General features: G+C 34.8%; 4 protein-coding genes and 1 long non-coding RNA gene across 9 annotated transcripts; 3 read left to right on the plus strand and 2 right to left on the minus strand.

The window, feature by feature from the left end:
* Positions 1-920: 920 nt before the first annotated feature.
* On the plus strand, positions 921-11,919 carry LOC136413637 (ionotropic receptor 75a-like). The gene is made up of 7 exons (XM_066397314.1): positions 921-973; positions 9,304-9,449; positions 9,505-9,860; positions 10,102-10,579; positions 10,629-10,859; positions 11,333-11,622; positions 11,673-11,919. The coding sequence occupies exons 1-7, from the start codon at positions 943-945 to the stop codon at positions 11,917-11,919; spliced, it is 1,779 nt and encodes a 592-aa protein (XP_066253411.1). The 5' UTR covers positions 921-942.
* On the minus strand, positions 6,069-6,699 carry LOC136413351 (uncharacterized). The gene is made up of 3 exons (XR_010752468.1): positions 6,634-6,699; positions 6,249-6,585; positions 6,069-6,146 (listed from the first exon to the last, which is right to left on the minus strand). It is a non-coding gene; the product is annotated as an uncharacterized lncRNA (long non-coding RNA).
* A 492-nt stretch (positions 11,920-12,411) lies between the features above and the next one.
* LOC136413638 (chromosome partition protein Smc-like) lies at positions 12,412-14,034 on the plus strand. The gene is made up of 5 exons (XM_066397315.1): positions 12,412-12,449; positions 12,506-12,695; positions 12,750-13,121; positions 13,168-13,278; positions 13,329-14,034. The coding sequence occupies exons 1-5, from the start codon at positions 12,412-12,414 to the stop codon at positions 13,887-13,889; spliced, it is 1,272 nt and encodes a 423-aa protein (XP_066253412.1). The 3' UTR covers positions 13,890-14,034.
* A 484-nt stretch (positions 14,035-14,518) lies between these two features.
* On the minus strand, positions 14,519-15,977 carry LOC136413358 (mitochondrial E3 ubiquitin protein ligase 1-like). Its single transcript, XM_066396872.1, has 4 exons — positions 15,693-15,977; positions 15,270-15,585; positions 14,732-15,216; positions 14,519-14,679 (listed from the first exon to the last, which is right to left on the minus strand). The coding sequence occupies exons 1-4, from the start codon at positions 15,795-15,797 to the stop codon at positions 14,560-14,562; spliced, it is 1,026 nt and encodes a 341-aa protein (XP_066252969.1). The 5' UTR covers positions 15,798-15,977; the 3' UTR covers positions 14,519-14,559.
* Positions 15,978-16,096: 119 nt separating this feature from the next.
* On the plus strand, positions 16,097-21,513 carry Miro (mitochondrial Rho GTPase). 5 transcript variants are annotated; one of them, XM_066396869.1, is made up of 13 exons: positions 16,097-16,123; positions 18,257-18,559; positions 18,616-18,724; positions 18,782-18,934; positions 18,987-19,315; positions 19,374-19,567; positions 19,764-19,898; positions 19,950-20,080; positions 20,138-20,353; positions 20,408-20,604; positions 20,655-20,693; positions 20,787-20,858; positions 21,301-21,513. In XM_066396869.1, exons 2-13 carry the CDS (start codon positions 18,267-18,269, stop codon positions 21,431-21,433), a joined length of 2,001 nt encoding a protein of 666 aa, XP_066252966.1. In that variant the 5' UTR covers positions 16,097-16,123; positions 18,257-18,266; the 3' UTR covers positions 21,434-21,513. The 5 variants fall into 5 exon arrangements, with proteins under 5 accessions (XP_066252966.1, XP_066252964.1, XP_066252968.1 ...); XM_066396867.1 differs by lacking the exon at positions 16,097-16,123 and adding an exon at positions 16,706-17,065; XM_066396868.1 differs by lacking the exon at positions 16,097-16,123 and adding an exon at positions 17,908-17,930.
* Positions 21,514-21,878: the final 365 nt, after the last annotated feature.

Below are 21,878 nucleotides of genomic sequence, written 5' to 3' on the forward strand. Positions count from 1 at the left end.
TGGTTTTATAAGAAGCGGTGATGGAGCGAATTGTTGATTTTCGAGATATTATAAAGTCGAATCTTAAGGTCGCTGATGACAACCGGATAATTTTTGGAACTTGATTCGAAGTTTTTTTCCTTTTTTGAAATAAATTTGAGCGTAACAAGTTAGCTTTTTGCGTCGATTCCTATCAGTTTGAGATCTGCTTAAATAAATTTGAATATGCAGGGTTTAGTGGTTGCTAAAAAGCAAGCTAGATAACTAGAATTTTTTTCACAGAATTTCTCTTCTGTTGCGACCTTTTTGGTTTTTATTTTTAACGATCTTCGCAAGGATTTGCTCCTAAAAATAATTGCTAATTAAGCTTAAGCCCAAACTTAGTACGTCATTTCACAATTCTCGATTGGAAATCCCAGGCAGCACATTTTATGCGTAAACATATAACTTATTATTTTCACGCTTTGAAATATTTTTTCCTCTTTTCAAACTAAACGGAACTAGAAAATCGTTATTTAATTATACAAAGGTATCAAAAGCCAGCAATTTTTAGGTATGCCTTTAATAATCAGTTGCGTCGTTGGTTTGGAGGAAACTTAAAAAAAACGACCTTGATACGATTATTCAATGGAATGCGGTATTAGGTCGGGGCTCCTTCGTTTGGCCTTTATGGAATATTCCATTCGGTTGAACAGAAGATTTGGTATTTCTAAATTTAGTTAGAGAAAGGGCGTTGGTGAAGCAGGTGTACCTGCGCAAAAAGTAATCTTGCATTCTGCGTAATCTATCCCAAAAATGTTTACCCGCTTATTCCATATGTTGACTTTGACTCAGTTCCGACCAGTGGAATGACCGCAAAACAGATTAGCTTGCAAATTTCTATTTTGTAACTTATTGCTTACTTTATATTCATTGTATCCACCTCTGCGTAAGCGCTAAAAATTCAAAACTTAATCTTCTTCGATGTCTTCACAAAGTCAGATCAAACTAATATGTAGGTACTTTTAATGACTTCATGAAGCAATTCCTTAATCATTAGTGTTAATAAGCAGTGCCCGGTAAAAGATCCATAATATGAATAAGCCGGCTTTAACTTAGACCTTGAAACTATTTTCGGTTCTTCTCTTTATTAAAGCAAATTTAAATTGCAGTCGCCCATTGTAGATTTAACAATAATTTAGGAAGCGATTCGAACGATTTGCTTCCTACTAAAATAACACTTTAACATATTAATTCATTAGAAAAAAATTCATGAGAAGGCAAATTCTGTGAAGAAATGTATGAAATAGGTGCGTCATTTAAACCAGGGAGTAATTGTTATCTTGCAACCATACAGATGTCTGTATCTGCAGGCAAGATCTCAGTTGAACTTTGCATTGCAGCTGTAACCATTGATTGGGTTTAAAAGTGCAAGCAATTTCATTGCGTTAAGTAAATTTCTGTTTCAGACTGAATTACTATCTGAAAAAGAACAACTTCGTCTCAAACAGTTTTTCTTGAATTTTTCCTTTTTTAATTTCTAGACTTTCCTTGTGCATTGTGATGCCAATGGCTTAACAGTAAAATCTCTAATTAATGTTGCGAAATAAACCTAAACCCTTTAATTCAAAAACAAGTTTGCCAGAATTTTAAAATACTCTAAAAGGAAATTTTTTCCCACCTAGAGGAAGGCAATATTTTTTCTCTTCTTAAGGAAACTAGTAGATGCGTCAATAGATTCAATGCCGCTACACCTTTTAATTGATAGTCTTAAGTTAAAATTTACATAATTTAACAAACTTGACAATGGTGAATGAACGTCTTGTGGTGCTATCCTATTGTTCTTCGAAGTAGTTATAGTCAATGGTCACAGAGGAAACCCAGAGCTCTGGCGCCATCTGTCGGAACGCGTCCCTAACTAATTCTCCCTTGCGTTGGTTTTAGTGCTATTATACAGAGTTTTCTTTTTAACATAACATAGATCTCAAAAAACTGAGCGATATTTTTATATAATATTTTTGCGAAACTTCAAAAAAAACGAAATATGCGCAAATGAGTTTTAACAATTTTTTGTATAAAGTCCAAATCTATTCCTGCATAAAACAATAAATCTAATGTAAAGGAAATAAAATGTCCCACAAAAAATTATCAGCCATTGTAAAAACGCAAAAAATATTTAATGTTTACTGTTTTTATGCAATTTACCCATGACGCTTAAAAAACAGTCGTGAAGTTTAGCTCCAGGTGTTATTTTGATAAACTATCACTATTGATACTATTAAATGGCCCATAAGTACTTGAATCACGAATTGGTGGACATGTTGTTGATATCAGGAGAAAACCATCTTTCTTAACAGTATGCAAAAAGTCGTGGATAAAACGAGCGATAATTTGTGCAAATGAAACCAATGGCGACAATTTCGAACACCTTTTATAGTCAGTTCCGGAGTGAGCAGTAGCTAAAGATATGGTATTTACTAAAAATTTCATAAGCGCATATTTTGGTTGTTTTTGAGATTTTAAAAAAATGTTATATAAAAATATTGCTTAGTTTTTTGAGGTCTATGTCATGTCAAAAGGAAAACCCCTACTGATGTTACACCCTGTATAATATTTTTAATGGTTTTAAGTTTTTACACAGAAATTCTGATGTTAAATCCATGGAAAAATCACAAATTGAATATTATCTAGATAACCATAAGAGAATAAGGTATGGGTGGTGAGTCTTATTAACTAAATGACTGCAAAAGTCAAGGATAAAGAAGTACGGGCGTTCGGACCTAATGATTTGTTATAGAAAAGATTATGTAATAGATTAAATTCGTGCTGATACTGTCCAAAGTGATGGTCGTATATTGTCAGGAGGCCAAAATCAATGTCTGCGCAATTTCAATTTACAAATACCTACGTACTTCGTTTTATTATTGGAACTATATGTATAATTCATAACTTTTATGTTGTGATGACTTGCAATAAACTAGATTTTTGATTGAACTAATTCAGAAAGTGTTTATTACATAAATCAGCGTTGTTCTGCGTAAATCAGTTTTTCAATTAACGTTACGTTAAAATGACTTTTTAATTCTAATGGTGCGCGTAACTAGATTGGTGTGGCCTATGACCTCTTGAATTAAAAATGGCTTGAGAAGCAAATTCTTCATGCAAGAAATCTTTAAAATTTCATGTAATTTCCCCATGTTTCTATAGATGTTTCAACAAATAATATAGATTGGTATGAGCACTCCCTTCGTAATTTTAAAGAATAAAAGTCTGCTGTCTCATTTTGCATCATTATATCCTCAATCTATTTCGATTGAATGCTCATTGTCAAAAATCATATAATGGGATTTTTACATAACGTTGTTAGAAGTGTGTCCTAAAACAAATACAGGGTAACCCCGCTAATCCGGAACCCCGTTAATTCGAACAAAATCTACACCTCGATAATCCGTACGGTCTATTTTTAGTATAGTGTCTTAGAGTCCTCGTCAACAATAATGCATACTTTGATCTATATGCCAACATTAAACATAAATAAAAATACCGACAAAGAAAAAACTTAAATCCTTTTGATACATTTGCTGACACTTACCAATTAAAACCGTGCCACAGAGTTTTTTCATTTATATTTAGTGTTGGTAAATGGCTCAAAGAAATTGATTTTTTGTAAGAATTTTTCTAAAAATTCCCGAATTATCTATGGGGGCTATATACAGGGTATCCCAAGAATCAATGTCAAAAATGGTATCATGAGGTTATTTGGGTCAAAACATTAAGATTTAGTACAAAAGTTATTTGAAAAAAGTGTCTCGTTTAGATATTGGCGGTCAAAGTTTTTGAAAAAAAAAACATACTTTTTGCTATATCTAGAGAATGCTTCAATGGATTTTAATGAAACCCATTGTGCATGTATTCATTAGTACAGGGATTATTTTTATGTAACATTCATGTCTCTTCGCAATGTGAAAGTGGTAGTCATTTTCGTACAAAAATTATCAGAACTTTTCATTGAGTAGCTGCATCGTATTGGTTTTTTTTCTGATGATACATTAGCCCTTTCTTCAACTTTTCTATCTCTTGGAAATTTCTCCTACGGTTAACATTTCACGCCGAAAAAATTATTTTCTTTTCTCATACAGAACACCAACTTGCCATTCCTTCGATAATTATCGACACTTGAATACCTTATCAGAGGGCGAAAAATTATCACAAGACGAAGTAAAGGGATGAACTGTGAACAAAGAGGAAAATAACGAGATCTTTTTCTCCGATGAAGATTGATTGATGTTGCCAGAGAAAGCAAAAATGACGATATCCAAACTAATTCCGCAGAAGATCTGCCACCATCTTCCGTTTCTCACCAGGAAGCTATAAATTGGTATTGCATGGGCTGTCGAAAATCAAAGGTCTTCTAATGATCAACTGGTTATTTTGAAATTGCGAGAACAAGCAGTCCTTCTACGCCTTAATAAAATGAAACAACACACCATCAAAGAATATTTTCAATAGTTTTTTTACTGTCATATATTTTTAATTCATTTTTGTTTAAGTTGTTTGTTGTTTAATGATGTTAGTTATATAATTTTTGTTAAATGTTTCAATAATAAATTTATGTTTTTTTTGTAGCAAACATTCAGATTTTCAAATTCTCTGATAAACCTCGATAATCCGAAAACCTTCTCTCCGAACTTATTCGGATTAGTGAGGTTGCACTGTAATATCAAAGATCACTATATCTGGGTATCTGCAGACGAAATAATAGATTGTATCGGGAATTTTAAACACGTAGTCAATTATTCTTGACACTGTCGACTGATGAACTCCTGCGCTATCAGCAACACTTATCTGAAACCCTGGACCTCCCATGTATCTTAAAAAGATTTCCATTTTGTGCACATTGCTTAGAGCACCACCTCATGTTCTTCGTTTTTCAGGTAAAAATATTTCAGATAATATTTTGAAATTTTCTGGTGTAAAACAATGTAGTGATTTATAGATACTTGCTTCGCCACTTTTACAGGTTTTATACGTTTTATTTCTATGCATTAATGTTCATAAATTCAGCCACACTTTCGACTCGTAACACTATTCGAAGTCAACTGCAAAAATAATTTACATTGTTGTTAGTACATATTAGAAGCACAAATTTATGCATATAAAATTAAGCATTTACTATCTTGTGAAGTAAATACTAAAAGAGTAGTCCTAGCTAATCATTACTTATACTTTTCTGCTTATCAAGTGAAGTATTTCTTTCATAACCTTGTAGTAGTAACATTTACTATTCTTTATGCTTACGACCCGTTAAATCACCATTTACTATAGTTGTTCTATCCGATGATACTAATTTATTACTACTAATTAATACCCGCATAAAACCATTGGAAAAACTTTTAAACTAAGGCATCAAAAAGACTTCTCAAATCCCCAGCTACTGACCTACCTGGGGGAAAATTTTAAAAATTACCTCAAACGTTTATTTTATTTCCCCAAAAAAAGTTACTTTGTACAATATATGACGAATTGGAGGAAGACGATTTTGTGCATTTTTTATTAATACAGACTCGAAGAGTCCTAATAGGATACCTTCGCCATCCGTAAAACAGTTTTACTCTAACGTAGGTAACTGAAAGTAACGATGCACACCGAGCGCGAATTCAGTTGAACAAAGCTCAACGATTTCTTGAAATCCTAAGAAAAACGGTTTTTTATATGGGCTTTTGGCCTTAATAGTGAGTTAAAAAAAATATTCCCTTTAGCTGTCTCGGCTTTGTCCTGTTTTTCATTTTATATATGTCTTGGTTGCATTAAAAGTGTTAGGTATTCCTTCATTGTGGTTTTTGCATTCATAAGCAACGCACCAAAATAAATAATGGCAGTGACTGAGTGTCTCCATTTTTAGATTACGTAAGGGCGCAAGGCGCCCTAATAGGACTCCTGAAGTCCATACATTTAATAAAAGTGAAAACACTTCAATTAATTTAAAAGTTGCACTAGTGCCAGGTTTTTTCGAAATCCGAAGGTCCGCATTATAATTTTGTAGTTCTTGTTTGTAAAAAATGAAAATAAAAATAGGTAATTTAAAATACTATTTTATGTACAAATCTTACATTTATTCATTTGAAGTGCTGCTACTATTGTGGCTATCATCACTTGTGGATGGTGGTGTCAGTACGTTTTCAATTTCCCTGAAGCAACATTAAATAATTAATGTGGACATTTCTTACAAAAAGTCAGAAGAGACTTTTTAGATGTACTGTATATGAAATGACGTTGCAACATTTTATTACCTTAAAAAAATTCGTAATTGATTTAAAACGGACGTATAATGTACTTCTGTTGGGAAAGTTAGTATTGCGTGTTGTTGGTCCCCATGTATTAGCCGTATACTACCCTCTCTATTATTAGGTGTAAAACCATTTATATTGCTAAATAAGAATGTAGCTGAAACAATTCCATCGATACTAGAAATTATAATTTTTCTTTCTCGTTCTGTTGTTATGAATGCTATGTGGGCGGATTGTATGTTTATTCCAGTGGATAGTAGTAAATTACAACGAAACATCTTCAATTCCTGTTTTAATTTCAACAATTGATAATTTCTCCACTCTTCTAATACGTTTGCGACTGAAAATAAAAAAGTTAGTGTCTTCAAAACATGTTTGTTATACGTACTTTTTTCCATAATGTTTATAAACAATATCTAGTTCCTTCCGGTAGTGTTCGTGATCCAAATAAATGTCTCTTGTCTAATGTGAAATGTCAAAATAAGCACGTGTAGCGTTAGTCAGAATTTTATTATTGATTGATGCAGGAAACTGTAACGTAGGGCAGTTATTCTTATGTAGTATATATTTCTGCCGTAAGATTGCGCGACCATTAAAGGTAGAAGAAAGAATACAAGAATATTTTTAATTAATTAATTAATTAATTATAAATATATTTGTATATCTCTTATTATTTTATTGGCATTCTTCCTAGAAACACATACTTTTATAATTATAATAAACAAAACTGGGAATTTTTTTGACGATCTAAAAGCCTCTATTACTGCGAAACTTTCTATTATTGAAATATGCGCCGAGAAGCGACAGAATCATTAACAACTTTGCCAAACGTTTCAGAAGAAATTGAACGTTTTAAAAAGCTTCTTTCACCATGATGATTATTAATAAATTATTAATAATATGGCACATGTGTACGAAAACAATGAGTTGGTGGATATGATATTGATTTACGGGGAATACCATCAGAATGCTGCTGCAGCTTCGCGTGTTTATTCCGAACGTTTTCTATTATGCGTTCATCCCAAACCGCTGCATTTGTACTACTCGCACTCCGCGCGTCTACTTGCAGTCTTGGATTCGCCGAGTAACACTATGAGCCCATCAGACAAATGGGGATAATTTTGAACAGTTTTTGTAATAATTTTTATAATATTTTCCCTAATAGATCTCTCTATACCACCGTTACCTTAAATTTTTTATATGAACTATTTTTTCCCAAACAACTTGTTTTGGTCAAATATACATCTTGTTAAAAAAAAACTCACTTTCAAGATTTACCCTGTATTTCAAATTGCTTTTTTCAAAACAAAATAATGACTTCTGGGTTTTCTGCAGAAAATGTATTTCCATATTTAAACGAATTTTTCACTTTAATTAAGAACAATATTGTTTACTGTAATGTGCGCGATTCTAACATTCAGTGGTACCTTAAATGTCTATTAACGCAGCATATATTTACCAAAAAACATGAAGAAGCATTGAATCAACCAATAAAAGGAATCTTTTATTTGAAACTATGCGAGGCGTTTACTTCGGCAAATATTCGATTACATAAAATTGAGAATCCAACGTTAAAAATTTTTCTCGCTAAATATACAAAAAACCATATTCCATCTGAGTCTTCATTAATGAAAACGTACTTGCCACAAATATATAATAATGTTATTGCAAATATAAGAGATACGTATGTGATTTTTAATCGCATTTGTTCACAATTCCTCCACTTTTAAGCTCCAATGACCGTATCGTAATTCGACAATGAGGGTCTATTAAGCAAAGAACAATTCATTAAAACGTCGAATATAAGCAATAATAGAAGAGCTGTTGTGATTCGGTTAATTGACAAAAGTTAAGGAGTTTTATGTATGCAATTTCAAACAACTGAAGGAACTCGTTTAACATAAAATTACCAAATTAGATATGCACCTACCTTAAAATCCTCAAACACATCCTCCTACAATAATATATCACGAATTTTTAAAATTACAAGTGTTAACGTGCAGTTAAGGGATTTCGAATTCAAGAAACCTGCACTTAAATGCGAAATAAACTTGGAAAGGAAAAGGCATTTCCATGAAAACAATGAAACTTATGGTTTACGTTATTGTAAGCGAGTTGGCATTTTGTAGGACTCTGGCAATAGTTAACAAAATTGATATTCTTGGAGACTATTTAGCCAAGGGCGATGGAAATCGTTTTGTTGAAATGCATTTATGTTGGAATCAAGGTAAATAAGAGTGTAGTTTATTGGTTCAAGGCTCAAACTCAGTAAGCAGTAAAACCGCATATTAAAGACCATGTCTTGCATCCCATATTCACCCACAATAGCTAGGGTTAAAATCTTATTACATTCCTCTCTTCTCCCGAATTTTCACTCTCTAGGATATCTCATATCATAAAAACGTTCCTTCGATCCGGGGGCTAGGATTTTTAAGTTTCGAATGCAGTCATTCTGTTACTCCTGTGACGTCAAAATGACGCACATGTGAGAAGTTGCTACCGAGCATACTCTAATGCACGTACCATATTGACGTCATTTCGTGATGATACGTTCCAAACATGGATTTTTCTATGTAGGAATCTTGAATGTAGGATTCTCTCCTTATTTTGATTTACAAGAATCTTTTTTTAAACTATAGTCACATTTAAGTTAAGGTTGAGTAGACTCTAAATGCACAGCATCACTTTTTGCTTCAAATTCTTATAAAAATAGCGCTCAAAAGTCTTGTAGTGAAAACTGCAATTCATAAATCAATATATCTTCAATTCTGTTATCTGATTATTAAGCAATTATTAACATGGATATTCCAATTAATTTACATTAGATCTCGAATTCGTTTGTGGGCTGTAAATCATTAAGAGTTATAATAGCAATTATGTAACGCATAATAGAAACTTCTACTATACCCCTGATTTAGTCCAATATTCAAATGTATAAAATCTTCTTTTGGCACAAAAGAGTATAGAAAATGGAAAATTACGTGTAATTATATAAATGGATATGAAGTAACACAACATTTGCTTATAGCTCATGCAAATATTTATGATTTATTTGTAGGCGACCTCATTAATCTTCATAGATTACTGGTAAATTTGGAAATCAGCCACTCACAGTTATATGGACATTTGTTCACCGTTACCAACTTTTCTCGAATTTTTATCACAGACATGCTATGCAAATTTTTCAACCAACTTTTACAGGAAGTACCCTTATTCCCTAACGTTAATGAATATCATGTGAAGGTCATTGTTATTTCAGGCTATATCCGACAAGAAGTTGCTCACACACCCAAACAAATGGATCATCTTTGGAAATATCGCAAACCTAAAGAGCTACAGCTTCTACTTACCAATTAATAGCAACATCGTAATCATCGATACAGAAACGACCACGCAAAATAATACAGTTTCCATACGTGCAGTTTACCAAATGAAAAACTCTTATGGGTATTTTGAAGACATCATTGCAGAATGGTCCCCAGTAGAGAAATTCAACTTTTTCAATCAGCTAACCCCCATTAAAAACAGAACCAACTTCTTTGGGATGCCACTCAGGGTCTCTTATGTTATCACAGATAATCGCAGCCTGCAACATGATACGTTGATAAACAACAGGTAATGCTGAAATCTGGCTCTGAATTGAAATGTTGACTTCAGGCTAGGGCCAGCCTTAGCAAGTCCGGCGCCTTAGGCGAAATTGTTATTCACCGCCTCTTATTCCCAAGAAAAACCACCGACCAGGAACGTCCATCGCCTTTCCTGGTCTGCTGTCCTAGCCCCACTTGACTCCCCCTAAGGCCCGTACTGCTTCGGACAATAATAATTCGAGGAGTTTCTGAAGACTTTTTTATTCCAGGCATAAACACATCGACAAACCTTCAAAAATCAATTACCACATGTACGACCACTTGGTTGATATCTGGAACATGACCCACCAGATAGTAATTCGTAAGGAATGGGGCATGGAATTCGATCCAACCAAGTTGTACTACAAGGGGATGCTAGGGGACTTGTGCCATGATAGAGCTGATGCAGCTGGAACAATTCAATTCACCCCAAAAGAACGATTCAAATATTTCAAATTCTTGGTGAGCACCGCCTGGCAAATGGCCGTTTTCTTCATGTTCAAGGCGCCTCCACTCCCCTATTCCAGTAATTTATTTGCCATGCCTTTCGACATTAAAGCATGGATTGGCTGTGGAGTTGTTCTTTTTAGTTGCTGCTTTGTGATTTGGGTGATAATAAAATGGGAGAATGGTAACCCGGATTTTATCAGGGACCGAGAAGAAAACGAGGAAAATTCTACGAGTTTTTTGGACGTGCTAATTGGACATGTAAGAGGTAAAATAACGGTTAAAAATCTTTTAATGGGGAAGTTATTAGATTGCTGCAGTGGCACAAATGAGCTGTTCGTTCCAGATAAGAAGCTCCTCAGCTAAAATTGCAACTTTCAGCTTGTTGCTCGGATTTTGTTATATTTACAACGCTTTTTGTGCTCGTATAGTACTGCTGCTTCAATCCACGGCAACTAATCTACAAAACTATAAGGCACTCTACGAAGCAAAGATGGATATGGGGGTTGAACGCACTCCTTATAATATATACTATTTCAGTGTAAGTTAAAATGAATTATGTATTTCCACTTTTTTCAATTATAAAGGATGACTGACGGTTTTGAAATGAACCGAACGCAGTTATTTTTCACTTCTTCCTTGATGGCCTCCTTTAGTTCTGGCAATGTACGAGGTTGATAAAAGTAAACGCACGCTTTCAAATACCCCCACAAAAAAGTCACACGTACTTAAGTCCGGTGATCTCGGGGGCCATCAAGAAGTCGCTCAAATTAACGCTGAAATGGTAGCTCGGGTAATGGCCGATTTCGTGCAAAGATTGGAAACCTGTATTCAGACGGACGGACACCACCTACCTGACATAATTTTTCACACGTGATTAAATGGTATATAATAATAAATCATTTTATGGATTATAATTACATTTTTTGTAAAAATAACTGTGTGCGGCTCATTTCAAAACCGTCAGGTTCCCGTCGATCGCCCTTTATATAATAAATGATTGCCTGCTTCTAGAACCCCAACAGTAGAACCAACGAAAAATGGCGCAAACTAATCTACGATCATAAAATCGCCCCTAACGGCAGACAAGAAAAATTTTACGCAGCGTCTGAAGGGGTGAAACTGATTCAGCACTCGTTCTTCGCATTTCATGTTGAGTATACCACAGCCTCAGACCTGATATTGTCCTCATTCACAAGTGAAGAAGTCTGTTCAATAAGACAAGTAGAAAGCATTTACAAAGGAGATATTCCCTATTTGTCGTGTCCTGTAAACTCGACCTTCGCAGAATACCTTCTGATCGGGTATGAGTTTTTAAAAATAAATAAATGAATATATTTGAAAATGCTTTTAGGCTGGAGAGAATACTCGAAACTGGCCTCCATTCGCGCCAGGCCAGAAGAACATTTTCTAAGCTGCCCAAGTGCACTGGAAAAAGTAAAATTTTCGTGAGCGTCGGTTTAGTCGAGTGCTATTTTGCTTTTGAAGTGTTCCTCATCGGAGTTTTGTTGAGTTTGATTATAATTTCATTCGAGCTCATGATAAATTTTTACCTAAAGCGACAAAAACGTAACGATATTCTGATTATTTCACATAATTAATAAAGTATCCCTCAATCTGTAGTAGAAGCACATACGAAAAAAATCAAATTTTATTTGACCCAATGGAATTCGTCCCATTCTCATATTTCCACAATAAAAAGTTAGGATGCGAAGAATTTGAGTCCGCCTTTAAAAATTTTGAAAGTAAAATTACTCAAAATGCAAAGAATTTTTTAAACATTTAAAAAATTTTTTTTAATTTAAATTATCAATATGTCTCTTCACAATTTTTGCTATTTAACCGAGACTCGTTTTCCTGAAATAACGGGCATCACTGTAATGTGAGCTTTAAAACAGGACAAGCTGTGTCATGGAATCTGGGCTAGGCACCATCGCACCATAGGTACATCCTGTCCTACCTCGACACACCGTGACTGGTCATGTAAACCTGTCAAAATTCGATGTATTGACTCAAAAAGCGTCAATAAAGCTAACGATAAGAAATATTCCAAAGTAAAACCATTGAATCCCCTACCCAGAAGAAAAACTTAAATGAAAAAAATCCTTAAAAGTCCCAACAACTTAGTCAGGTACGTAACCATGAGCAAACCTGCAGGAAAAAATGGACCAAACGTTAATCCTGCAGAAAAGTACTGTCGAAATCGTCCAATCTTTCGCACTGTTCATCGTCGCATGAGACCGAACCGAAAACTAAAAACGAGCGATTCATGTCTGAGGAGCAGCAGCTGGCAAACGAAATTAAAAGTTTAAACGACCAAATCGATCGTCTTAAGGCCGCAATTAGCAACCTGCAAGAAGACACCGAAAAGAAAGAGGTGGGAGCTGTAGCATAACTTTGTTACGCATCACTGGAAGTATCCGGATTTCAGGTGGCGATAGCGAAGATTGCAAGAGATAAGGAAAAGATTACTTTGGAGCTTCTCAAGCAGCGAAGGTCTAACAAAAACCTGCTACAGCAGTTGGAAGAAGAACGCACGTTTTATTACAAAGAGAAGGAGATTTACTGCCAGGAAATGAACCAATTTAAGAAGTTGAAAAGAGCTTTGAGCAACAGCACCACCAGCATCTCAAAAAACGAGCTTCCTGTGGAGTTTTACAAGACCGAGATGGAGAAAATTAAGCAAACACTCAATCAGACATTGGGGGCCAATTATAATTTAAGCATAAAGTTTCTGAGAATGAAAAACACCAAGACGTGTCTAAAGACCGAGCTGAAGACTATGCAAATGGAACATGAAAAGGTGATTTTTAATCCCTGAATTTTTCTCATTAATTTTATGATTTCAGCTAGTCACTGAGTATAAAACGAAAATCCACGATATCTCAGAAGAACTGAACAACTTAATCCAGGAGAGACTAAACACGCCGATTTCCTGCAGCAGCAAAAAGTATTTACACGTAAGTTATCTCCCGTTATCTCCAACCAACTTTAACTTAAAAAATGTCAGTTGGTGAAGCAAAACAGTTGCCTGGTGTACGAGAATCTCTGTCTTCAGCTTGAGGTAGACAATTTGCACCTTCATTTCGATAGGCTGAAGCTGAAGAAGACGAGGAGTGAAACCAACAGCAGGCTGAAATACATCAAACACGAACGTGCAAAGCCCAAACACCTTAAAAGACCTCTGGTAAAGGAGCACAAAACAGTGCGAATGAAGGAAGAACGCGCTGAAAAAGATGTGCCCTTTGGCCAGTCAAAAAATGCACCTTCAACCAGTTACCAGCATGACAAAGAAATACATAAAATATTTGAACGGTGTCAAGTGCCCGGAATTCCAGAAATTGAGCTACTGAACGGCTTTGAGGGTTCAAAGCAAGGAGGCCAGATTCCAAGAGGTCAAGAAAATAACACTCAAATAAATATGGAAAAAATGTCGAAAAAATCCAGTTCTAAATTGGCCCTTTTCCAAGTATCCAACGCTTCCTCAAGAGTGTCCACGAAGACGTGCGGGAGCTTGATCAGGGTGCGATCATCTCCAGAAATTGTGCGGAGAGTAAAGGATTATTATTAAGTTTATGTTTCCAAGTGCATATTAAGATTCAATAAATTAAGATGCAAGTTTTGTACGTATAATTGTGGGATTTAACGTAAAAAATTGTACCAGAAATGAATTTAATTGCTGCTGTAATTTATGAGTGAATATCAAATTTTTAAAGCAGTACTTCTAAGGATTTGAAGGGCCAAAAGGCTTTTTATCGATATTCCACAACGATTTTCATGGAATGTAATAGAGTACTCTTCCATGTTAAAAACCAATAAGAGTAAACACTAAATCAATGCAATATTACCATAGAAAAAAGCAGAGAAATATTAAAAAGTATATAAACTCATTAAGGGCAAAAGCTGTATCATATTATTTGATTCAATTAGTTTTCTGGCCAAATGCAGCACATGCACCTTGCAATACAAAGATAGTTAAGGAAATCTCCAAGAAAAATTACCGGCTATCGACCTGTGAAGTTCATCGTTTGAGTTTCACTCCCAGGCCAAACCAAACTAAGAGCATATCTTCCCCGTATGCCGGCAAACTGAACTTCTTAAGAAGCGATTTTCATTGTGTTACTGTATGTGACAACTTTTTGAAACTTTTAGGGAAATTTCGTAAAAGAAAAATTATATATCCATTAAAATAAAACAAACTTATGCAAGAAAATAATTTATTTATGAATAAAAATCTTTATCTACACAACATAAGCAGGAGCTTTTTGTTCAATAACTGCACGACAAATAGGACACAGGCTGCTTATGTCATCTGAGCAGTCTTCGCATAAACACACATGCCCGCAAGGCAGTAAAATGACCTAAAATATTGCTCATATCATAAAAATGTTCGTTGACAATGAAAAATCTTACTTCTATTGGATTAGACCTGCAAACCACACATAACTGAGTGTCTGACAGCTGATCCTTAGTGCGAGTCGATCTCCTATTTCTCTTCCTTGTCTCCTCTCTAAGACTTCTCCTCTCCTCTTCATCCTTCAATAACTTTTGTTGTTTCAAGTATTTTCTTATAACTATCCCTGCAATTACTGCTCCAATTGCTGTACAAACTAAAGCCAGTATCCCATAATTCCTCTTTGACGCTTCTAATTTCTTTTGCAAGCTTGCCACAGGTAAACTAGTTAAATAGTATAAACCTCCATTTGAGGGGGATTGCAATTTAAAGGAGCCATCCTGCTCATAAACCAGTTCACCTATGCCTGTCATCAATGTCCCTTCTCTCAACATTTTTTCTGTTGATTGAACCCCCCTTTGTCTAAAACCAGAAAAGAATCCCCAAATATGGTCCATCATACTGGGAACTGTGGGTGTGAAAGTGTCTGATATTACCTCCATATCTAAAATTCTTTTCAATGTAGGTCACATCACTTTCTGGCAATAAATTCCAAACCTAAATATTCAGCAATTAGTGGATCAACAACCTCCACAACAATTCCTTTTGACTCAAGGCCAAAAGGTATTACATTATGGACTTCCTGGATGGTTCTTTCGGAGTCAGACCAAAAACCTGAAGAGCTCCTCTGAACAACATGTTCCTTGATTTTTAAACATTGAATTACACCTGATACTTTAGGATTATTGCCACTGATAATGGGAACTCCTATAGACTTTACAGCGCCCCGAATTGCAATATAAGGTAATTTGGCATCTGGTTGGGTTTTAATTGATTGTTTCAGTTTTTTGTCTACTGTTATGGTGGGTGCAGACTGCAAGAAATGAGGCGCTTAAAAGGATTTTTGAATGAATTTAAGTTTGTTAGGTTCCAATGATTCTTAATACACAAACTTGTCATATCATTAAACATATTTCTTACCGATATCATGGATAATGAACTCGACTTCTTACAGTATTGTCTCAAACTCGTAATAAGAACCATAGAGTCAATTCCCAAAGCAATCAATTCAATAATGTAATCCATTGATACCAAATTGCTGTTTCTGTTTTAAAACCTCAGTTTTGGCCCAAAGTCAAACCAATGATATAAACCTGTGTATTATGCTAACATATATGTTCCTAGATAATGAATGCCTAGACAATTAAAATTCTGTATGAGGACTTCGCACTCTTGTACAATTGTTAATGGTTGCCCTTTCAAAACACGGTAAAAATTTATAGTTATTATATCACCCAGGTAGCCCTGGCTTTTTATATGCACAACTCTTGATGACCTTGAAATGTCAATAACCGAAAAAGTGAGGTTAATTTCACGTATCACTAGTTGTCACTGTTTGTCATGGTCTAAAGGTAAATGCAATATTGCTATAATCTATACCACTTCCCTGTAGGTGTGTAATGAAGACAGGTCTCGAGAATTTATTTCTCACCTTTGAAAACTGTTTTCGTTAAATACTTGTACGTGCATATAAAGCATCATTTAATTAGTATTACTTTTTTTTAGCTCATACGATATATTATATTAATTATCCTAAAATTTGAAATTATGACAGGTAAGTTTATGTATTATTTACAAAGGCAAAACAAGTTAACTATGCTTTCTTTATTATTGATTACCCGCATTATTTATAATAACTTTAAGTAAAAATGTTAATTTTCCTAGAGCAAGGTATTCCGCTTTAATTAATGGAATTACATTATTTTTAGAATTTTAACGCTTATTATCTCCCGTAATTAATACAGCGCGGGAGGGCCACGTGAACGACACCCGTGAGATTATCGTAATATTTCCCTCTCTATTTTTTATCTGGTTAGTTTACATTTTACAAAACACTTTGCAGGAGGTCTCTCGGGCTTGGCGTCTTTAGTACAATACATGACTATTAACATGCGTTGCCCTCGCTCGCAGAGAGTATGCACAATTTGGCAAACCGTGTTCACCTCCCATGATGTTAAATCATTAATTTGACCAATCGAGAAACATCACTATGCGTCCTTTTCTAGCGCGTGAATTGTATAGAAAAGAGAGATCATTGCTGGCGACTAATGACTATACCGAATAAGTTAATTGTCACATGTGTAGTGACGCAAGTGTCCAAAGTTGTCGCGAAAAAAAGAAAATTTTTGCCTCCTGTGATCGTGAATTTCCCTGAAAAAAATTAATTAGGTACCATTAAAACTGTGGAATTTAGTAGTGTTTAGGGCAAACGTTGCAGTATTGTGTGTGTTCACAATTGTTATGCCACCGAAGCCGACTAATTCCATGTAAATTTCTGGGACACCCCAAAGCAGGCACGTAAATTATCTAAATTTTAATTAGTTCATCCCTTAGCGTCCAAATATTTTTGTTATTTGTATATTCTTTGTCCCCATGCACCATTTGGGGTTACTCTCCATATGAAGGTTTAAACTGCCCCCTCATTTGCTCTCTCAGTTATATCCACCTTTAGTTGCCAAGACTATAGGACTACACCCTCTAGTTACACTTCGTCCTTAAATGAAGATGTACAGCGAAGGCAATGGTAAAAACAAGATCATGCTATGTTTTCCCCATGCAGATTTATATTTTCTCATCCAAATTTCTGTGACGTTGGTACTAACAGATTTGAAGTAAAGTTGGATTCTCCAGTTTTGAAAGCAGTCCTTTTGGCAGTTACAAAACTCTCTGAGGGACTAGGCCATATCTTTTTGAGTTCTAAAAACTATGTGGGGGAAGAAACATTCTGGAGCTTTCAAGTACTTTCAATAATTTGAACTGTGGATGTATATTATAATTGTCTAGAAATTTTTTTTGTTACGCATTTTTTGATACTTATTTGACCCATTTCGCGCCAAAACCTAATATTGAGGATTCCCTCAAAGAGCCACCTAACAAAGCAACTAACAGACACTGGTGTCTGCTGAGGTCAATGTTCAACCCAGGAACCTGAACAGATACAAATGACAAGTTGAAGATGCCAATGGCAAACATTTAAGTTTTGCAACCTGGCACAACAAAATATTAACAGAAACTGGGGTCTATTGTAGCCTTACAAAGGAAATCTAAAACAGACATTAGTATCTGCTATGGTACTCAATGTGTTGGTGGTCAATGGCAACCAGACTGTAGGCCCAACTTAGATACAGATATGAAAATTCAATTAAGTTAGGGAGTTAGGTAGATAAAATTATTAGGTAGTTAGCTGTAAATCCAAATTCTAAATTTTAATTATTTTTAACTTGAAATTTTAGTGCCAATTTTTGAGATCAATTTAGACCATTCCATTATGGCCTAAATTGGACAACTTTTCTCCCATGTCACCTTTGGTAGGTATTTTACAAGATTCCTATTTAAGAGATTTGTCTTGGACATATTGTCGAAACTGAAGTGTAATCCTATATATAATATATATATATATTTTTTTTTTTGTTAATAAGTAATGCTAAAAAAAAGTACCAAACCATCCCCTCTTCATATATCATAATCAAATATTTTCCTTTTAGGTGAAACAAAATGGTTATCAAATCACAGTTAAAACGCACAGTAAGAATCTTATTACTTGGTGACAAGGGTGTGGGGAAAACATCCCTTATACTCTCTTTGGTAAGTGAGGAATTTCCAGAGAGTGTCCCACCTAAAGCCGAAGAAATTACAATACCCGCCGACGTCACTCCTGAGCAAGTTCCTACAAATATTGTTGACTATTCAACTTCAGAGCAAAATGAGGCCGAACTAAATGAACAAATAAGAAGGGCCAGTGTGGTCTGTATTGTTTATGCTGTGGATGACGAAGAATCAATTGAAAGGTAAAAAGGTGGAATTGGAATTGATTTCCTGTTATTTTTTGTTAAATTTCTTCCAGAATATCTTCTTATTGGATGCCTCTAATCCGACAAAATCATCCAGATTCTCAGTGCCCTGTAGTGCTTGTAGGCAATAAAATTGATGTTGTTGAATATTCAACTATTGATGTAAGTGGACCTTTGACGGAAAGTGTTTTTGGAAATTTTAAAAGTTGTGGCTTTTAGGGAATTTATGAAATAATGGAGGATTTTTCGGAAATTGAAACATGCATTGAATGTTCAGCTAAAACTTTAAGAAACATCTCAGAAATGTTTTATTATGCCCAAAAGGCTGTTCTGCATCCCACATCCCCAATATATTCAGTTGAAAAAGCAGATGTAAGATTTTTTTCCCAAATCAAGATACAAAAACCATCAACATACTTTTTAGTTAACTGAGCCCTGTAAAAAAGCTTTAATAAGAATATTCAAAATCTGCGACATTGACTGTGATGGTTTACTGAACGATGTAGAACTAAACAACTTCCAATCGCGTTGTTTTAACGCACCTCTGCAACCGCAAGTACTGGACGACGTAAAAGCAGTTCTGAGGAAAAATTTAGATGATGGAGTGTGCCAAAATAGTGTAACATTAAAAGGATTCCTATACTTGCACAGCCTGTTTATACAGCGGGGTAGGAACGAGACGACCTGGACGGTACTTAGGAAATTTGGATATAACGATAATTTGAATATTTCCAAAGAATATTTATATCCTAGGTAGGATTAACAATAAAAATATTTATGGGTACATTTAAGAAAATTCTATTCTTTATAGTATCAAAGTTCCTTCGGGTAGCACGACGGAACTTTCATACCGAGGGCAACAGTTCTTAACACATGTCTTCGAAAGATTTGACAAAGATAGGGATAAAGCGTTGTCGCCGACTGAATATGAAGAGCTTTTTGCCACTTGTCCCACACCAGCTTGGCCTCCAGATGTTAGTTCAGTGGTGCAGACAAATGACAGAGGTTGGTTTTATTTCCTACAAGTATTTTTGACCTTGCATTTTAAATTGTTATTGTTACACTTATTGTATTATACATGAATAAGCCTGATTTAAGAGTAGGATTCTAATCTGAACTACTCTTTCATTATTTGTGTTGCTAGCTAAATACAAAATATTTGGTTATTTTGAACTCTTTCTAACACATTATATTTTTTTAGGATGGATAACATATCAGGGTTACATGTGTCAATGGGCCCTCATGACTCTGATCGACCTGCCCAGAACATTTGAATACTTGGCTTACTTAGGATATAACGTTTACGAAAACGAAAGTCAGCTTTCCGCCATCATTGGTACATTTTCCTTAACAATACCGGATTTAGATTGAAAAACAAATGTTTTAGTGACTAGAGAAAAGAAATTAGATCTAGCAAAGAAGCAATCCAGTAGAAATGTGTACCAATGCCACGTAATTGGTCCGTCAAATTCTGGAAAATCGACGTTTTGTAGAAGTTTTCTTAGGAATGTGGTTGATGTAGGTTGAGGAACAATTTATGTATTTATATATTTGTTTCTTGATGAATTTTTTTAGTCAAAAACCATAGAGTCAGACAAATCTGGAACTCCAAATTGTTTAGTTAGCACAGTCCAGGTTTACGGTCAAGAGAAAATTATGGTCTTACGAGATATCAACGTAAAAAATGTGTCTGATCCTTTATTACCTCATGAGGTTCAATGCGACGTGGCCTGTTTGGTATATGACATCAACAATCCTAAAAGTTTTGAGTATATCGCCCGTATTTACATAGTACATTATAAAGCTGCTCCATAGCTGTTCTTTTTCTATGAAAACCATTTTTAGAAATACTTCGCCGATAGCAAAATTCCAGTTTTAATATTAGCTTGTAAGGATGATTTAGAGGAGGTGAGGCAGGAGTACCTGTTGCAACCAGCTACTTTTTGCCAAAAATACAAAATCCTGCCACCTCAAAGGTTCAGCGTTAGAGGCCACTTTAGGAAGGATGTTTTTATTAAATTGGCAACAATGGCCGCCTTTCCGTAAGTATTTATTTCCTAAAACAGATTTCTTTACATTCAAATCATTTTAGTCGGTTTCAAGCAGCCTGGATTCTATTCTATAAAACAAGGTTTGTCGTATATAATTGCGAATAATTTCACTTTATTTTCTTGTTTTGTTTTGAAGTCGGGAGAGTTTTTGACAACGTAATTTTATTTTCCAGTCCTTTACGGCGCATGGTTCATATGTTGTTAGTGCGCCCACAACCTACCGAGTGGTTATACGAATTTTGCAGGTTTTTGATTTTAATTTATTACGATTGCCATTGTCGCCCTTTTTGTTTGTGACTGTTTTAAAACCTTTAACATCGAGAGTAGATGCTTGGCAGTCCCTCATCATTAACAATGTTTCATATATTAACTACAGACTAATAAAAAGTTCCTGGAAAGAGTTGAGATTCGGAGTTGTATGTGTCAGCATGACTTACATGATAATTACCGCATGTGTGGAATTTTATACTACGCTCATTGATGTTTCAAAATCATTAGTTGAGTTTTATTTTGTTGGCTAAATTTGATTTGTAATTTTTTTTCTATTTTCAATTCGTCGCATGATTCTAAAATAATTTAAAATATTGCAGCTTTTGCAAAGTTTCCTATCATCGAGCGAGTTTTTTAGCAATTAAATAATCGAAAGTAACAAACATTACAAAAAAACATATAATTTACATTTTACAGAAACTTCAGAGAATTCGGAGTTCTGACTAATGACCCTACAGTTTGGTGGAAAGCAGGCCTGAGTTTGGCCGCAGTAACAGCCTTGGGACTGATAGTAGCAAAAGTTTTGCACACCAGTGATAAAGTTAGATAAAAACTTAAAAATTCATATTCAACTTGTAGTTTGCAAATATAAATATTGTAACATAAAGAAATAATACCGGAACGATTGAATGGTACTTAGTTTTATTTTCTTACGTTAGATTGAATCTGTCTTTGTATTGGGACATAGATTCACTTTGGATATATCAAACTTTCCCTTGATGTGGTTTGTATTCGGTGTTTTTGCCAGACCGATCTTGTACATGTACTAGTGTCGCAGTCGATATCAAAGTATACAAATCTATAAATGATTATAGAATGTACGTCCTCCAATGGAGAAGGTGTGGGTAGTCTGCTTATTAACCTCAAAGTCCGGCAAACTATTTACACCAGCAGCAGCCCACTTTTAATAGGAAGATCACCTTGTGTGTCGGATGATAGTTTGTCACAGGAGGCATATGTCAGAGAATATTGCCGGCTAGACATAGTCGTTAGAT

The sequence above is a fragment of the Euwallacea similis genome, chromosome 14 (assembly GCF_039881205.1).
Source record: "Euwallacea similis isolate ESF13 chromosome 14, ESF131.1, whole genome shotgun sequence".
In the NCBI taxonomy this organism is placed as follows: domain Eukaryota; kingdom Metazoa; phylum Arthropoda; class Insecta; order Coleoptera; family Curculionidae; genus Euwallacea; species Euwallacea similis.

What these genes read in the sequence shown, in the direction of transcription:
- LOC136413637 (XM_066397314.1), top strand. Translation starts at nt 943, where the DNA reads ATGTCTTCACAAAGTCAGATCAAACTAATAT. An exon ending in ATAATATATACTATTTCAGT is followed by an intron (nt 10,860 to 11,332) that starts GTAAGTTAAAAT and finishes GCCTGCTTCTAG; the next exon opens with AACCCCAACAGTAGAACCAA. An exon ending in GCAGAATACCTTCTGATCGG is followed by an intron (nt 11,623 to 11,672) that starts GTATGAGTTTTT and finishes AAATGCTTTTAG; the next exon opens with GCTGGAGAGAATACTCGAAA.
- LOC136413638 (XM_066397315.1), top strand. Translation starts at nt 12,412, where the DNA reads ATGAAAAAAATCCTTAAAAGTCCCAACAACTTAGTCAG. An exon ending in AGTCCCAACAACTTAGTCAG is followed by an intron (nt 12,450 to 12,505) that starts GTACGTAACCAT and finishes TTAATCCTGCAG; the next exon opens with AAAAGTACTGTCGAAATCGT. An exon ending in AAGACACCGAAAAGAAAGAG is followed by an intron (nt 12,696 to 12,749) that starts GTGGGAGCTGTA and finishes TCCGGATTTCAG; the next exon opens with GTGGCGATAGCGAAGATTGC.
- LOC136413358 (XM_066396872.1), bottom strand. Translation starts at nt 15,797, where the DNA reads ATGGATTACATTATTGAATTGATTGCTTTGGGAATTGACTCTATGGTT. An exon ending in GTTCATTATCCATGATATCG is followed by an intron (nt 15,586 to 15,692) that starts GTAAGAAATATG and finishes CATTTCTTGCAG; the next exon opens with TCTGCACCCACCATAACAGT. An exon ending in ACTAATTGCTGAATATTTAG is followed by an intron (nt 15,217 to 15,269) that starts GTTTGGAATTTA and finishes AAAGAATTTTAG; the next exon opens with ATATGGAGGTAATATCAGAC.
- Miro (XM_066396869.1), top strand. Translation starts at nt 18,267, where the DNA reads ATGGTTATCAAATCACAGTTAAAACGCACAGTAAGAATCTTATTACTT. An exon ending in TTGAATATTCAACTATTGAT is followed by an intron (nt 18,725 to 18,781) that starts GTAAGTGGACCT and finishes TGTGGCTTTTAG; the next exon opens with GGAATTTATGAAATAATGGA. An exon ending in ATTCTATTCTATAAAACAAG is followed by an intron (nt 20,694 to 20,786) that starts GTTTGTCGTATA and finishes TTTATTTTCCAG; the next exon opens with TCCTTTACGGCGCATGGTTC.